The 14,122-nt window shown below is 46.6% G+C and overlaps 1 protein-coding gene across 1 annotated transcript in view; it reads right to left on the bottom strand.

Moving 5' to 3' along the window:
- STYX (serine/threonine/tyrosine interacting protein) overlaps positions 1 to 14,122 on the bottom strand; it is a 72,432-nt gene that overhangs the window by 53,930 nt on the left and 4,380 nt on the right. The window contains exon 3 of the mRNA XM_068130576.2: positions 3,376 to 3,409. Coding sequence (XP_067986677.1) covers positions 3,376 to 3,387 — 12 coding nt within the window. The 5' untranslated portion in view covers positions 3,388 to 3,409. The remainder of the gene's footprint in view (positions 1 to 3,375; positions 3,410 to 14,122) is intronic.

The following is a 14,122-nucleotide window of genomic DNA, read 5'->3' as shown; positions in this document are numbered from 1 at the left end:
ACACACGAACATATACATACACAAACACATGCACATATACATACACACACACACACACACACACACACACACACACACACACACACACACACACACACACACACACACACACACACACACACACACACACACACACACACATAGATACACAAGCACACGCACATATACATACACGAACACACGCACATATACATACACAAACACACGCACATATACATACACAAACACACGCACATATACATACACAAACACACGCACATATACATACACAAACACACGCACATATACATACACAAACACACGCACATATACATACACAAACACACGCACATATACATACACAAACACACACACACACATATACATACACAAACACATATATACATACACAAACACACGCACATATACATACACAAACACATGCACATATACATACACAAACACACACACGCACATATGCATGCATACACACACACACACACACACACACACACACACACACACACACACACACACACACACACACACACACGCTGTGCAGGGGATGGGCTATAAATTAGGCTAAAACAAGAAACAAAGTTGATTAAATTATGAACATAAACTGTAGGCCTATTTGTGATTTCACGTTCACTGTAACTACACTAACAAAGTCAGACCCATAATATTAATATTAATCCCCTGCCCCCCCCCCCTCCCAAATAGAGGTCAATGTTTTTTTCCCCTTTTCTTCCCATTTCCTCGGGGTTAATTGTAAATTCCATACGAGCTTCGTGGACGCGCTGCACAAAGCGTGCGCTCATTTGCATATCGCGCCAAAATCAAACGACCGCTTTCTTGTATTCCCAATATTCAATAATCTTCTCACACCGAGTCACACGATCCACAAAGTCTGCCTCCAGCCCTCCACCACACGGACTTGCTCACCTGCCAGCGTGTGCACCTTCTGCTTATCGGCCTTTGTATAGATAGACCAATAGGGGGTTTGGAACTGCTCCCGCCGGTGGAAACAGAAACGGTGCCAATTGGGCGCCTTTTATCACCCTGGTGATCTCCCTACAGAGGGGCGGGGCAATAAAGCGAGATTTGGGCGACGGGGAATCCCCACCCCCCGGAGAGCTCTGGAGAAAAGGAGCGGGAAGCTACGGAGATTCCCGCGGTGCCCCCACAATAATTGGCGGGTTAGAAGGGGCACCTGCACACTGCAGGTAGGGGTCACGTGGGGACCCGGGGTTGTGTGCACGCTAGACCGTCAGGAATGTAGGATGGCCGTGCTTAGCTCGGCGTGCCGCACAGAAAGTTCCGTGTGCGGGTGGGGCTGAGCACGGGCCGGAGTGGGCGTGACCACCGTGGCTGAGGGCGGGGCCCGCGTGACGCAATTTGCTCCCGTGAGACTACCGCCGGAGGATCACTGCGCGCATTTGGGGGCACGGAGGAAGGCACGGTGTCGGGGTTTTCCCGGCACACAGGTCAGAGTCTGGATCCGTGGGAGAACCACGTGACCCGGAGGGTACGTTCATTGTACATGGCATTGGTGTAGAGACGATGTATGATAGATGACAGAACTAAGGTAGTGTTGGAGATGAGGGATTAGTGACGTGATGTAAATTGATGAGTTGGGATTTTCATTATTTTTGAATTGGCGGACGATCGTTTAGCGCCTTCTTCTTCTTCCTCGTTGTCCCAAAAATTGAGGGATGAATGGAGGAACGCTTGTTCTGAGAGAGAGAAAGGTGTGAATGAGGTGCGTGGCGAAAGTCTTTTGTTTTGTGTGGAATTGATTATTGAGTGAATGATACAAGGTGGGTGTTTGTGGAGGAATGTCCACCCCCCCCCTCCCCCCCACACTATGGAGACGAACCCTCGCCTGCATTGGCGGTAGATTAGAGGGGGTTTAGATGTTTGGAAATGGATGTCGTTCTGCGGTTATTGGTGTGTGGTCGAAAGTTTCTGTTTTACAAAGGTGCAATGGTGTTGTTGAGAGGCTGGGAGTGTGGTTTGTTGTGGAGCCCGTCGGCCAGGTGAGGCCGTAGGAGTCCAGTTTAGTGTGTGTAATGGGTGCTGTGGGTACCCAAGGTAAGGGGCCTGGGGTGCCGGATGCCATGGTGGGCATCTGGGAGCACACTGGTGAGGGCTTCCTCCAGAGTTAGCGAGGAGCAGGTAAGCTCGGAGGCGGCCCCAGTGGCCCAAAAGGGGTGCACGTGCACACATCTCCAAGTGGTGCCCCAATGCCCAGCCACGATATTGTGCGATGGCACAGAGCAAAAAAAAAAATTGAGGCCAGGACCGCAGCCTGTTGCTTCTTGCCACAATCACCTTGCTGGACCACTTGCCCTGTGGCCCGTGTTCCTTACCTTGCTCCATCATCTTCCTGGACCACTTGCTCTTTGGCCCGTGTTGCAATCATCTTGCTGGACCATTTTCTCTGTGGCCATGTTCCACTCACCTTGCTCAATCATCTTGCTGGACCATTTGCTCTGTGGCCATGTTCCACTCATCTTGCTGGACCACTTGCCCTGTGGCCCGTGTTCCTCACCTTGCTGGACCACTTGTTCTGTGGCCCATGTTCCTCACCTTGCTGGACCACGTGCTCTGTGGCCCATGTTCCTCAACTTGCTCCATCATCATGCTGGACCACTTGCTCTGTGGCCTGTGTTCCTCACCTTGCTGGACCACTTGCTCTGTGGCCCATGCTCCTCACCTTGCTGGACCACTTGCTCTGTGGCCTATGTTCCTCACCTTGCTGGACCACTTACTCTGTGGCCCATGTTCCTCATCTTGCTGGACCACTTGCTCTGTGGCCTGTATTCCTCACCTTGCTAGACCACTTTCTCTTTGGCCCATGTTCTACTCCCACCTGCTTTGTAAATTGCTCTTGAGCAGCTCCCTGCCGTGTTCCCACCTCAGTCAAATGAACTACGCACTGCAGTAGCTCGATGGAAGAAGAAGTCGTTCTTGTTTTTTTTAGAGGCCACTGCAAATGTCCTGTATACCCGCTCCCGGCCAGCCGAGTTCGATAGGTGGGCATCCAGCCGTGAAGATACTCCAGAAGCAGGAACATCGCCAGTGGTGAATGTGTTCAGAAGTTACAAAATTTCCTTTACAGGTCCTACCTGGGTCAGTATTTGTAAATTAGTTCATCGAGGAGTTGAGTTCACCTGTTATGTGTTTACTATCAGAAATTGCGGCAATAACGGGGGTTTAAAAAAAAAAACGTTGTGGTGCGAGTCAGTTAGGTAGTTCACAACGCATTAGGTGGGACATATCTATTTTAAATTGTCGCACACACAAGCGGTAGGACTAAGGTTAAAAATGTAATTAGGGGGTAAACACCTGCCACACTATGTTTTCAAGGTAACGGTAAATGGCCCAACTCACCTTGCGTCTCATGTGTGAACGACTCAGGACAAGTCTGGGGAAGAGAAGGGGGGTAGTGTTGTGGTTTTGGGAAACCGCTCAGAGGTAATGGGAACCACCATGCAGGCCCCTTAGGGTAGTTATTTCCATAGTATAAGATTACAATATCGCGCCAAAACCAAACGACCCCTTTCTTTTAGTCCCAATAATTTTCTTCTGGCACGACCCACAAGGAACACCAATTCATACACATTTTTATTTCCACCTGGCTTTATTTTCACATTAAGATTACATGCATTAAGTTCATTATACATGCCGATCATCGTTCCACGGCTCCAAAAACACCACAATTCGCTCGCCACAGACTCTGCCTCCACCACACGGACTTGCTCACTTTCTGCAGCCATCATCCTCACCTCATCCATCGAGCAGCGTTGGCTGCAGGAAGTGACGGCCAGCACCAGACTTTGTTACACATCGCAACCAATAGGTGCTAATTGGACATTAGCGACCTGTAGGACCTGTATTTTGTGCTCTGCCCCCTAAATATTCCTACAGGTCACACAAGATCTGCCTGCAACCCTCTTCTTTTTTTCTTTTTTCTTTTTTTTTTCTGTTTTTTTGTATACAAGATCGAGGCTCGTGAAAGAGCGAACATTAATCACACAGAAAGACAAACCGACACATAAAACATATAACATCGGGAGCGGTAGACAAGATGGGGAGAGAGGGGGAAGGACACAAACACAACATTTGAGAGCAGGGACCGAGAGACATGGAGACATCGAGAGATCTGAGAGAGGGCGAGGGCTTTGGGGGGGGGGCATGGGAAGGGGGCGGTGGGAGAGGTATAAAACATATGGACACTGCCAGGACTTCCAGGAAAGAAGTTGGAATTTCAAACAAGGTGGATCTGGGGTGAATTAGCGGGGGTAGAAAAGATCAAGGTTTTGGATGGGGGAAGATAAGAGATGGTGGTGAACAGCTGTTTTAAAGACCTGGAGGGAGGAGTGGGATTGAAGGGAGTGAGGGAGTTTGTTCCAGAGGCGGGAGAAAAGAGGAATGAAAGAGTGAAGGTGAGCAGAGAGCCGAGATTTCGGCAGTTTAACCATCAGAGGGTTGCTGGCAGATCTTGTGCGACCTGTAGGAATATTTGGGGGACAGAGCACAGAGAGAGCTGGGGGTGCAAGGCCGGAGAGGAGTCGGTAGAAGACAGAAAGACCACCTACCTGCCTGCGGTGAGTGAGTGAAAGGCCCTCAGAGATAGCTTCATCGCGGGAGATTCCAATAATTCTGAAAGCTTTGGTTTCAACAGCGTGAAGCCGAGCTAGGTGTGAGGCAGGAGCACCGGCCCATAGGGGAGAACAGTATTCCATTGAGCTGCGGATGAAAGCCTTGTATGTGGTGAGGAGCTCAGGTGTGCCGAGGAAGGACTTCGCACGACGGAGGATGCCCAGTCGGCGACTGGCTTTGGAGGCCAGCTTGGAAATGTGGTTTTCCCAAGAAAGATCATGGCAGATAGTGAGACCCAAAATCTTGAGCGACAGAACTTCTTGGAGAGGATTGTTGAGAAAGTAGATGGGAGGGTTGTCCAGTCGATCTTTTCGGAGAGACATAGTAAGAGTGTGAGATTTGTCAGGATTGAAAGACATGTTCCACTTGTTTGACCAGTCTGTGATTTTGTCCAGGTCTTCAGAGAGTGAGGAGGCAGCAGACTGCCGATCTGAGGGAAGAGGAATGGAGCGGCAGAGAGTGGAGTCATCAGCAAAGAGATAGAGAGGATTTTCGAGAGAGTCAGAGAGATCATTGATGAAGACCAGAAAAAGCACGGGGCCCAGAACACTGCCTTGGGGAACTCCAGCCTGAACAGGAAGAGGAGATGAGAGAAACCCATTCAGGGCCACACGTTGACGACGACTAGAGAGGAAGTCCGCCAGCCATGCGTGGAGATTTCCATGGATACCAAAGGAGGAGAGTTTGGTGAGCAGAGCGGGGTGCCAGACCGTGTCGAAGGCACGTGATATGTCGAGGGAGACAGCTCTAATTTCCTGTTTGGCATTGAGGACCTCCATCCATTGTTGAGACAGCAGAAGCAGCATGTCCAGAGTAGAGTGACCTGGTCTGAAACCAAATTGATGATCAGAGATCAAGCCATTGGAGAAGAGGAAAGATTTCATATCCGAAGCAATGATGGATTCCATGACTTTGCTGATAATTGGGAGAAGGCTGATTGGTCTGTAGTTGCTAGGATCTGTTTTTGCACCTTTTTTGTGCAAAGCGGTGATGTTGGCTGATTTCCAAGCAGATGGCAGTTGACCTTGAGCAAAAGAGAGGGTGAAGAGAACAGAGAGAGGGTGAGATAGAGCAGCAGAGCAGGATTTTAGGACCCGTGGGCTGATGCCGTTGGGTCCAGTTGCAGAAAGAGGAGATGAGAGATGAGAGATGAAAGAGGTCCAGTCTGGTGAAATTGCCAAAATCAAGACTCTCTGCCCACCTTCACCCCTTCATTCCTCTTTTCTCCTGCCTCTGGAACAAACTCCCCCACTCCCTTCAATCCCACTCCTCCCTCCAGGTCTTTAAAACAGTTGTTCACCACCATCTCCTATCTTCCCCCATTCAAAACCTTGATCTTTTCTACCCCCGTTAATTCATCCCAATTCACTTTTTTGAAATACCAACTTCTTTCCTGGAAGTTCTAGCAGTGTCCATGTGCTTTATACCTCTCCTACCCCCTCCCCCCCCCCCCCCCCCAAGCCGTGGTGTATAAATGCTCCGTTCAGCCTCTGCAAGCATTTAAAATATATCAGGGATCGCCCCGTGCTTGTAGAATGGCCGGCGAGCGACTCAATGTTAATTGAGAAGAGCTCCTTCCCGTGCCCAGGGCGGAATTGCCTTGTGACGAGATCCGGCTACGGAAGGCTGGTGGGTTTTTTTTTGTACACAAAATCGAGTCTCATGTAAGAGCTAACACGTTGAAGATGAAAACATGCACAGACACATAAAACATGCAATGAAGGGAGCGGGAGACAAGAGAGAGGGAAGCACACAAGCACAACAACAGTAGAGAACAGGGACGATGGTAGATCTGTGGAAGGGGGAGGGCTGGGAGAGGAGGGAGTGGTACACGGTAAAAAGCAAATGAACACTTCTAGGAATTTCAGGAAAGAAGTTGAGGATTGAAAGAGGGGGATTTGGGGGGGGTTTAATGGGGGTAGAAAAGATCAAGGTTTTGGATGGGGGAAGATAAGAGATGGTGGTGAACAGCTGTTTTAAAGACCTGGAGAGAGGAGAGGGATTGAAGAGAGTGTGGGAGTTTGTTCCAGAGGTGGGAGAAAAGAGGAATGAAGGCGTGAAGGTGAGCAGAGAGTCTTGATTTTGGCAGTTTAACCAAAAATGTGGTGGTGGTGGGCAAGGCGGCAGTGCACCAATCGGAGTCCCGAATTCCACCCAATAAACTTCTGGAACCGCTGCCTGGCTCCACCCTCACCAGGGGATTAGAAAAACGCCGTGGGCAAAGGCTCTCTCTAGACACCTTGGTATTTCCCCCGTTTAGTGTTGGGTTGTGGAAACACAACTGTTCCACCGAGTAAGCGAGAGGCTGTGATCCTCGCACGGTCTCCATCCCTAATGTTCTTCCCCCCTCCGTGAATGTCTGCTGGGTGCCCTGTTTGTACAATAGTGATAGACACGGCATAGGTTATGGTTTTTCTCTCGTCCATTTTCTTTCCTGATCATGAATCTCGCTGCACGCTTCATGGCAGTGACCTTGTGTACATTTTGATTCACCTTCCCCCATCGTTCCCTTTGCGTGCACCTTCCCCTCCATGAACATTAAAGCCATTCAGTTCCCTCCCCTCACTTTGCATGATCCCACCTGTGCCTTGTAAGTAAATGTAATAAATCCCTTATTGACGGTCCTTTTTTTTTTTTTTTTTTGTAATACAGAATCGAGGCTCGTGAAAGAGCTAAAACCAAACTGTTCATGCCTGTCTTTTCCTCCATTGATCCAGCGCTGTTCGCACGTAGTGTAGATAGGGAGATTATCATTGCCCGCCTAATTGGCTCATCAAAGAACGGCTTTTCACCACGTGGTTCCTTGGCCACCCTCATTGAAACATATAATTAAGATAAGGTTGGTGAATAGCCGAGGGCACGTACCCTGGCAAGAAAGGTCACGTGGCCTTCAGTTAAAGGAATCTCTCTCTCAAAACACTGGCACCTATCTCAGGCCTGGCACACACAACAGCTTGGACCTCAAAGATACGGAGCCGCTGAAGGAGGTGGAGCACCAGCACGTTGGGGTCTACCCTGCGTGCCGAGCACCACTACGTCGGTCGGCGGCCAAGTTGCCTCGTGACCTGCACTCCGACTGTATGATCAAACCTGTAATGTGGTGATCTTTAAAGATGAGTCCAAGTTTTAACTGTTTGGCAATAATCAGGGGCAGCTTGTTTCAAGGTGGACTGGGGAGCGGTACAAGTCAGTTGTACAATAGTTACAGTGAAGCATGGGGGTTGATCAATACAAGTATCGAGCTGGATCCCCTGCCGTAGACGCCCAAAGGGGCAGATTTTTTTTAATGCAGTGAACAACCTTTGGTACATCGTGGGTGATGAAGGTTGTGGTCAAGTTTCATCGAAATAGTGTGGGTAGTTTCAGAGGAAAAAGCAAATTCCTATTTTGGGGGGTGGGGGGGGGGGGGGTGTGAGGTGGGGGGTCACACCTGGATCCACTTTGACCCCCGGTAACCCCCTTAGAACCAGATTTCTTCAATGCCGATAACAAATTAGTCACAACGCAACAAATATCATTTGTGCCGAGTTTGGTCACAATCCCTTCAGCGGTTTCGGAGAAGAGGTTGCAAGTGTTTACGGACTGACGGACTACACGCCATCGCATAAGCTTCCCTGAACTTCGTTCCAGGTGAGCTAAAAATCAAAGGTACAATTCCCACCAACAGATTCAGGCAGGTTCTGATCCATCATGCCATTCCCCCATTAACATTTCTCATTGGATGAGGATTCATCCTCCAACATGACATTGATCCCAACCATACAGCCAATGTGGTAAAAACAACTATCTGGAATGTAAACATATGATTGGTTTGCAGTGCGGTGTGGCAGTATTCATTCATTTAGCCACAGGGTGGTTTCAGCATGAACACAGGGTTCTGATGGTTATTTGATTATGCTGCAGGAAGATCCTGCGGCTCAAAAAAGCACTGATATAGTGATATATGCTTGAAGAGCAATAGGCGTAATAATTAACTAGCAGAAGCCCGTGGTAAAAATACCACAATGTAAAAGCAAAAAACATAGGGGCAATACCCTATGTTTGGCGCTCACCTGGTAGAATAAACAGTATACTGCACTGACCAAGGGTATTTTAAACCAATTTCAATGGTTGCTAGAAGACAGGGCAGCACGTAGAATCATACTAACATAATCATAAGACTTTCAACAAACAAACAAAAAAAAAAACCTATTTTGGGGGGCAACCCACCCTTCCCCAACCGCATATACCTCCGAAAACCCCAATTTTTTTAATGCCTTGAACAGACATTGGTACATCATGGGTGATTAAGGTTGTGGTGAAGTTTCATCGAAATAGTGTGTGTAGTTTCAGAGGAAAAAGCAAATTCCTATTTTTGGGGGGGGGGGGGGGGGGGGGGTCAAACCTGGATCCAAACCTGAAACCCAGTAAGCCATCTTAGACCCAGATTTTTTTTTAATGCTGTGAACAAACTTTAGTCACAACACAACAAATATAATTTGTGCCAAATTTGGTCGCAATCCCATCAGTGGTTTCGGAGAAGAAGTTTCACGTCTTTATGGACTGAAAGACGGACTGACAACGCGCCATCGCATAAGCTCCCCTGAACTTGGTTCCAGGTGAGCTGACAACATAAGCCTTTTATTCTTGCGCTGTGATTCAGGGGCTGAGGGGGTTCTGTGTGCAAAAAAGGGCCCCGAGGTTACCCACCTAATTTGGTGAGAGGACCATGTGGGACATCATATTAGCGAGGGTAGACTGTCTGAAACACGGCAATAAGTGAGAAATTCATGGTTTTGTGTAAAATCCGAAAAGTCAAAAAGGCCCTGAAAATTATGGATAGGGCAAATTAATTATGACCTGGAGCCACAGATAATCAGCATAATATAGCAAGTTGTACCTCAAAATGAAGCTTGTAATACCAGCTACAAGATGCAATATGAATGAATCTGATTCGTCGATTAATTGAGGTCACCCGAGGTCAAACTATGACGTCAGGAGAGGGGGTGCCCAAAATTCACGACCTTGAGAACTAATGACCCCGTTTGGAAAGGTTATAATTTAGAGAAAAACGTTTTATTAATCATTTTGAGAAGGGCACATATCAGCAAAGTTTTCAAAAAAAGAATTTCAGTAAAATCGTACAAATTGACCCTTTGGTGGCTGTTTGAAATTTGGACAAAAATCTCAAATATGCAAAAATGACGACACTTACACATAAAGACTTGAACATCTTAAAACATGTAAAGCGGGGTTGTAGATATGGCCTAAACCAAACCAATACACTATTTAAGGCATATTAAAACATCAACATGTGAAGAGGTTTGCAGATTTGCTGTGATATGTGACTTTGCAGTCACTTGTAGCGCTCAGTTATAGGTCAGCTGAATGCAATCATGTTTTGTTTGCATTTCAAAAGTGTTGAAGACTCCGAGACTGGGTAGTTGGTAAAAATATCGTTTCCACCTTATCAGTTCAGTTTTTAATTCGAATTTGTGTTCTCAACTACTGACAAGGCCTTCCAATTCCATTCTCAGTCCAGACAAAGAAGCATTATGTAGGGTACGTCTTACAATTATTAGTCCATCTCATACAAAAGGATTTTTGCACTTTTGATAAATCTGGCAACTGCAGTATGAACAACATGGGTCACCGCTTTGTCGGCAAGGACAGCGCTTTGTTGCACAGGACGCACATTCGCAGGTAGTGGGGAAATCATCAGGAAGGATCTTTTGATTCTTGCATGGTTTCATAAGAACGTCTTCATAATAGAAACCAAAGTTCCTTGCATCAAGGTGACGACCATTCAGACAATGAAGTTGAAGGAAGGTTCCATAGAAAGCCCTGAGAATGTGTCCCCTTGTTGCTCGGCTTGTTGGAGGTAAATTGATGATGGTCTTTTTGCTGTGGTGGTAGAGATAATATCGTAGCTCGTCCATGGTTTTGAATGACGCTCCTGGTTTGTAGACCTGAACCAGATACTCTTCCACCATGCCAAAGTCAATGTTGTCTGGGTCATTCCCAAAATCCTTCAGGTATTTTGCTAGATTTACTTTCAGGCCGGCTGGTTTGGTTCCGAACTTGCTCGTGCTATCACAACCAGTCAGTTGATGAACTGCTGGGAGAATTTTACACAGATTTGCTCCTAGTCTGTTGCCAAGTGTGTGGACTGGGATGTACCTAGTAGTGTCACCTACTCCAGCTCTCATCCAAATTTCCTGTAATCCATGTGATTTTACAATTCTCCAGAAGTGTAATACAAGCACAAGAATGTCAGTGTCATTTGAAAGGACAACCAGTCTGGTTGCTCCAGAACCTACAGCATGCATAGCATGTGGAAGTAGTCCAACATCAGCCTCCTCTATGTCAATGTCCAAATCAGGCAATGGAACTGGAGCATTGATGTTGAAACTACCTATGCAGGGCTCAATAACTCTCGCCTTCAATACCTGTTCCACTGACTATAATATCTCTACCAGCCTCGATGTTCTTCAGGATAAATTGTTTCAGAAGCTTCTGTACCTCTACTTTATTATCCGATGACGCGCAGAAAGCATCCATACAAACAGGTAACTTTGTCTCTTCACTCAGATGACTTATATTAATTGGAGCACAACAGCATCTCCTGACTCTTTAACTGACTTCAACAGATCCTTGCACGTAAGTATCAAATTTGTAGTCGATCCGCTCAGCATTTGGACACATACGTTGTACCATCTCAACAAATTTGCTGCACAGGTCAGCAAATGTTCCTGCATAAGGTAGCTTCATCCGTCGCAACCATGCCATTACATCAACCAAGGAGGCTGTCTTGCCTCCCTCCCTCCCTCCCACTAATTGAGGCAAATGACTCGTTTTCCCCATCATTCAAGCTTTTCTCAAGTTCATGGCAGAGGTCACTCTTGGTGGGCTTTTTCATCAGATCAGCGTCATCAAAAAGGTAAGAAGAATCTACCAGGTTATACTGCAGGAGATGGTGTGTATCATAGTTGCGCACTCGAGCTATGTCAAATATTTTCTGTGCTTCTGCAAGCTCCTTTTTCTGATCTTTGGATTTTGTTTCAATGGACTTTTTCCCAGATTTCAGGTTTTTGAATGTCTGCAAGTTAGTCCGATGGATTGTATCAAAAAGGGACTTCTCCTTACTGACAAATCGTTCCTCGCGGAATGTTACATACTGCCTGACAGATTGTTCTTCAATGCCTAGAAGGCTCTTTCGGATATTGTCTGTTGCAGTCTCTTGAGTCAAGATATTGTGGAGCTTCTTTTCTGTACCAAGTGGAACATGGGCTGGGTTCTCTTTTGTCATTATGTAGACGATGATGTCCCTGACGTTAGCCTCCGATGTGTTTGTGGCACACTGAGTAAACTCGTGGTTGACCACCAATTCGGTACTAGGTGTTTGCAGTGCACTGATTTCTCTGTAGAGATTGACCACGGCCAACATTTCATGGTGAATAATTTCCCACTGTGCAACGAAATTCTTCTTCTTTGTACTTCCTGTTGTTGTACTAAAAAACACACAAAAAAAAAACTTGGTTTGCCTGAAAAGAAGTTTAGGAAATTGCTATTTTTGACTCAAAACTTTATATTTCAACAAGAACAAGGCTTCAAATTTCTAGCTGCACCGAGTAATATAATTGACCTTATAATCCGTCAGCCAGGTCTAATATACGGCTTAAACCCTTTAAACATTTTTCCTCTAGTCCAAAACATTACATATTATTTTAAACCACTTTTTAAAAACTGGATATGAACTTCTGTTTTCCGTGTCATGGATGCCATTTTTTGCATATTTGAGATTTTTGTCCAAATTTCAACAGCCACCAAAGGGTCAATTTGTAAGATTTTACTGAAACTCTTTTTTTTTTTTAAACTTTGCTGATATGTGCCCTTCTCAAAATGATTAATAAAACGTTTTTATCTGAATTATAACTTTTCCAAACCGGGTCATTAGTTCTCAAGGTCGTGAATTTTGGGCACCCCCCTCCTGACGTCATAGTTTGACCTCTGGTGACCTCAATAATCGACCATTCAGATTCAATCATATTGCATCTTGTAGCTGACATTACAAGCTTCATTTTGAGGTACAACTTGCTATGTTATGCTGATTATCTGTGGCTACAACAACAACAACATGGATTTTAAAAGGCCATTTTCCCTGCTAGAGCGGGGGTTAGCCTTGCGGTCCCCATGACAATCTTCTCCATTTTGCCCTATTTTCTGCATCTCTCCTTGCCCGCATTTCTTCTTCCACCATCTTTAGCCAAGTCCTTCTCGGTCTTCCCCGTCCTCTGCTTCCTTCTACATTCATTTCCATCACTCTTCTCAACCAGTCACTTTCATCCTTCCTCAACACATGACCAAACCATCTCAACCTGTTCCTCTTCACAGCATCAATCACAGGCTCTATTCCCATCATCTTTCGCAATTCATCATTTGTTTTCCTCTCTCTCAACGATACTCCGCACATCCGTCGAACCATTCGCATTTCCACCCTTTCCAACCTTCGTTGCTGCTCTACGTTCATTACCCATGTCTCGCTCCCATAAATCATAACACTTCTCACACATACAGCATACACCTTTCCCTTCAGCTTCAACGACACTCCCCTCATCATCAGCACGCCACTCAGTTCCCGAAACTTCTTCCATGCACATCTCACTCGAGCAACCGTTGCCGAGTCTGATCCACCTTCTCCATTCAGCATGTCTCCGAGGTAGCAAAATGTTTTCACACCTTCCAGCTTCACGCCGTCTCCAAGATCCAACTCAACATCTCCTCCATCTGCAGCTCCCTCTGTGCACACCTTACACTTGAATGTAGCTGCCGCACTGGTTAATGACCCTCTCAGACCACTACATTTTTGATGAACCCACTCAGCGCACATTGTACATTGAATGGAGTTCACTCCGACACCCTTCCTACACACAGCACAGGGCCACTTTCCAGTTCTTTCCACCTCACCACATGCTTTACCACTTGCCATCACCTTCGTCTTTCCGATATTCACCTTCAGACCTTTTGTCTCCATACATTCCTTCCACGTGTTCATCTTTTCCTTCAGTCCATCCATACTTTCTGCAATCAACACCAGATCATCTGCATACAACAACTCCCACGGTAAACCCTCCTTTACGTTCTGAGCCAGCACCTCCATCACAGCTACAAATAGTAGTGGACTTAGTACCGACCCCTGATGCACTCCCACCTTCACCTCAAACTCACCACTGTTCCCGTCCTTCGTCCTTACAGCTGTGCGCGCTCTTTTGTACATTGCCATCACTACTCTGATCAACCATTCCTCCACTCCTAACTTCCTCAATGCCCATGTCAATACTTTGCGTGGAACCCTATCGAATGCTTTCTCCAGATCAACAAATCCAAGAAACAACTTCTTCCTCTTCTCCATGTACTTCTCCTGCAACTGCCTCACAATGAAAAGCGCGTCTGTTGTTCCTCTTCCTGGGATGAATCCAAACTGCATTTCGTCGAT

The sequence above is a fragment of the Myxine glutinosa genome, chromosome 11 (assembly GCF_964187855.1).
Source record: "Myxine glutinosa chromosome 11, kmMyxGlut1.1, whole genome shotgun sequence".
In the NCBI taxonomy this organism is placed as follows: domain Eukaryota; kingdom Metazoa; phylum Chordata; class Myxini; order Myxiniformes; family Myxinidae; genus Myxine; species Myxine glutinosa.
Note: the sequence above shows the minus strand (reverse complement) of the source record. Positions and strands in the feature narration are given on the sequence as shown.